General features: G+C 42.1%; 1 protein-coding gene across 1 annotated transcript in view; it reads left to right on the top strand.

The window, feature by feature from the left end:
- Positions 1 to 2,211, top strand: part of LOC104621312 (aprataxin-like) — a gene marked incomplete at its 3' end in the record, with an annotated part of 3,624 nt that extends 1,413 nt beyond the window's left edge. The window contains exons 3-4 of the mRNA XM_010287764.1: positions 63 to 109; positions 1,885 to 2,211. Of these exons, the coding sequence (XP_010286066.1) occupies positions 63 to 109; positions 1,885 to 2,211 (374 nt within the window). The remainder of the gene's footprint in view (positions 1 to 62; positions 110 to 1,884) is intronic.
- Positions 2,212 to 3,767: the final 1,556 nt, after the last annotated feature.

Genomic DNA, 3,767 nt, shown 5'->3' with positions numbered 1-3,767 from the left:
TTCAGCAGAGTTCTGGCATTTTTGTTTATACTGTTTTGTGACACTTTGTTCTTTCTTTACAGTTCAATTAAAAGCAGACTGTAACAAGGGATATGTCACAGTTAAGCAGGTATGTTTTTAAATGGGTGTACAATATTTCTGATACTTACTGGGATGGTTGTTGTACTTAAACTCCAGAAAGCTGCAAGTGATTATTCTGATCACTGGGTCTGAAAGGCCTGAAGCTGTTTTATGACCAAGGACAGCACAGTGATTGGTCCTCTTAAGGGATTTCTCTCTTTTTTTTTTTTTTTTTCCTTCTTTTGTATACCTTAATGGAAAGACTGCACTACTTCCAGATATGGTCCAGTCTCAGACAGCCAGACTTGCAGCATCAGAGAACGCTGCTGTGAATCCTCAACCTGTTCTTGCAGGCACGATGTTTGGGAGACTTTGGAGTTCTTCCCCTAAACTTGCTGATCAGCTTCCTGAGCCTTAAACTTCTAAAGCTGAGGCAGCCCTTCATTTAAGGTCAAATTAGTTCTTGTGTTAATGGGACTGGGCAGTTGTGGAAGGTTTTTGTTTTGATGGCTGGTAGAGCCAAAGGTGTGGTCACCCACCTCTGGGAAGGGATGGGATGTGGGGCAACACTGAAGGCATTCTAATGTTACTAACTGGATGGATGTAGGCCTACTCCCTCACACTTACGAGGATCAGTATCCCAGAGATAATATGAAGAGAAAATTCTCTGTTGTCAGGGCCTAAGGCACATATATGTGCCTGCAGCATCTGCATATGTGGACAACACATCAACATGTTCTGCCTACTGAGGAGTAACATCTGTCAAAACATCCCTGGAGCTCAGTAAGCACGGGGACCCCACTGGTATCTGGTGAATCCAGGAAAGATCTCTCAGACAGTTTTTCACAGAAGTCAGTCTTAGCCACAATTTGAAGACCATGTTACTGAAATCTCTGGTCTGGGAATACTTTCTGGCAGTGGGTGCTAGCATGTGTTTGCTGCTTGCTCTAGAGTTGCTTCCCAGGTGATTTGTGTGTGGCACAGGATTCCAGTGATGAATTGTTCGATAGCATATTGGCCCAGGGAGTGTGAAGTGTACTTGACTTGAGTGAAACTGCGGAACCGTAGACTGATGAGATTCTGACTGGAGTCAGGTGGGTGCTTCATCGCAGTGAACACCAAGTGATGACAGGCACAGTTACTATCATGTGAACCAGGCAGGTATCACAGTTGCAAAGCTAAAGAAACATTCTGTGACAGAGTTTATCAGTCACAGGAAAGACCTGGTTTCCTAAAGCTTGTTTCATGCATAAAAATTAACCAGAAGCATTTTGCTGAACTCCCAGCTTCCCTAGGAAGACCCTCATGATCAGGCAAAATCTGTCTATCAAGCAGTCACTGTATGTTGTCCACGCCACTTTGTGTTATCAGTTATGCCTGAGACAGAGGAAAATATATTGCTTTTCAATTATCAGCTAAACTTTAGGTAACTTCTCAGTCTTTAAAATGCTGTTTGGAGGGAAATGTTATTTTAAAGTTGCGTAGAGCTGTAAACTGATGCAATGAGAGAGGCAGGTAAAAATTTGACCTTGCTATCCTCATATCCTGCTAGAAGAGAAGAAATAACAGACTTGGTTTTGTGGAAGTGTAATATGCAAAATGAAAATAAAAGCATTAAAATACAGATGGGCTGGCCATGGAGAGATGTCTCCATCATTGGACTTCTCTGATCCTCTAGAATGGGCCAGTGTGGGGAGGGGGAGCAGGGAATATAAATCACATTTGCTTTCCAGGATAGATATTCCAGGACAATGGAGTGGTGGTTGACGATTCCAGTTACAACATCATTTCCTATCTTTTTTGTCATTTTTCTTCCAACCAAAGATAGGAGTCAACCCAACTAGTGTTGACCTTGTGAATATAGGCAAGGATGAAGAGGTGAAAATGAAGCCAGGCCAAGTTCTGCATATTGTGAATAAACTTTACCCCTACACGGTGCAATTTGCTGAAGAGTCAGGGAAAACTGTTTCAGAAGCAGAAGAGACAACACAAACTGACAAGACACCCCATGAGGACTGCGAGAATGATGATTTAGACCTTGTGCCTAGAAAAACAATGAAGATGGATGTGGTGGATACACAAGGCAGTTCTGCAAATCCCAAGCTAAGCAATACTGCTGTAGCTCTTCATGAAGGAACTTCAAGCAAAAAGGCAAGTGTACTGGTATTAGTGCTTGTGCTGTTTCTCCTGGGCTTGTCTCCTCCATCAGGGCTTTGGTCTTTTACTTTTGTGGGTACTGTTCATGGGGAAGAATCTCAGGTGAACACAAATCTTCAGGGTATTCAGTGCATGCAAACTGAGGCGCTGAGGCAAAGACTGTGCTCCTGACATCACCCAGGTGCCGGAAAGATTACCTGGGACCTAAGCTGGACCTAACCTGAGCTGGAGGGGTGTGTGTCTGTGAAGGGGCTTGTTTGTAGCAAGTGAAGATTTAATCTCAGGTTCCTGCTGCAGTTTCTGCTAGAAGGGCAGTCTGCGTAGGCTTAGTTTAGCTGGAGTCACACAGGGATACTGTACTGGCTCTTGAGATGAAGTCTGCTGTGTTACAAATAGAGCAGTTGTTATCTAAAAGGGTTCCATACAGAGAATGGAACAACCTGACCCTCTTTTTTTAATTGCTCCTGCTTTGGTCATTCCTTGTGGTAGAATCATGTTTACATTAATGAATGTTACCAGTGAAAATCCTTCGAAAGGGAGTTTTTAGCTCAGCTGACATGGATAAAATAAGACTGCTTAATGCATTTAGACTATAACAGTGCAGTTGCTGGAGGAGAAGGCACAGAAATGAAACCCCTTGGGACAAAATTTAAGTCCCATGTTGTGGTGAGTTGACCACCTACTTAATTTTTTAACCCAGGCTATACTAGGGCCAGATTTGTGATGGTATGAGCGTGGAGAAATGGCTATTCCCACCATTTCTCTGTCAGCACTAAAATAGTGTTTGAACATATTCCTTTATAAGAATATGATCAAGATCATGGTTGATAATGCCTGTAAAGTGATCTGAACAGATAAAACATCTGTTTTGAAAAAAGTCTACTCGAGGCACCTTCTGTTAGGTGTTAGTAACCAAGTTAAGAGATACGTACTAGTGTTGGCTTGATCTTCCTGTGCCTTTCTTGTTTTCTATACAAGCCACTCCTTCTTGCACAGTATCAAAAAGTAAATATATCTAAGAGTAGGGCCACACACCACAACCACTTCTGTGTTCTCTGCAGAGTAGCATGTGGTGGGACAGTAAATGGACATCCTTGTACTTCCTTTGGCCCTTGTGATCCGTGAAGCACAGGGTCTTTTAGGAAAATAACTTGTTATCAGTAGTAATCAAGGACTGTGCCATAACATGTACATGCAAATTATTAAATTCAAACAGGTCTAGAACTCCCCGATGTTAATTTTACAACATTTGAAAGACTTAACTTTGAATCTTAACAGTATCTTGTTAAAAGTTTTCAAAAGTAGCTTTGTGGGGGCAGTTGGAGCAAGCATGTTGTCATTTGTAGAAAGGAAATAATTCAGCTGTTATTTCACTGTTGTATACTAAGAAGTACTTAACTGAATGCTTTTGCCCTGGTTTGGGCTGGGATAGAGCTAAATTTCTTCCTGATAGCTGGCATGGTGCTGTGTTTTGGGTTTGGGACGAAAATAATGTTGATAACACACTAATGTTTTCAGTTGCGGTTAAGCTGTCAAGGACTGTCCAGCTT

This window comes from Phaethon lepturus, unplaced genomic scaffold (genome assembly GCF_000687285.1).
Source record: "Phaethon lepturus isolate BGI_N335 unplaced genomic scaffold, ASM68728v1 scaffold23655, whole genome shotgun sequence".
NCBI lineage: Eukaryota > Metazoa > Chordata > Aves > Phaethontiformes > Phaethontidae > Phaethon > Phaethon lepturus.
Note: the sequence above shows the minus strand (reverse complement) of the source record. Positions and strands in the feature narration are given on the sequence as shown.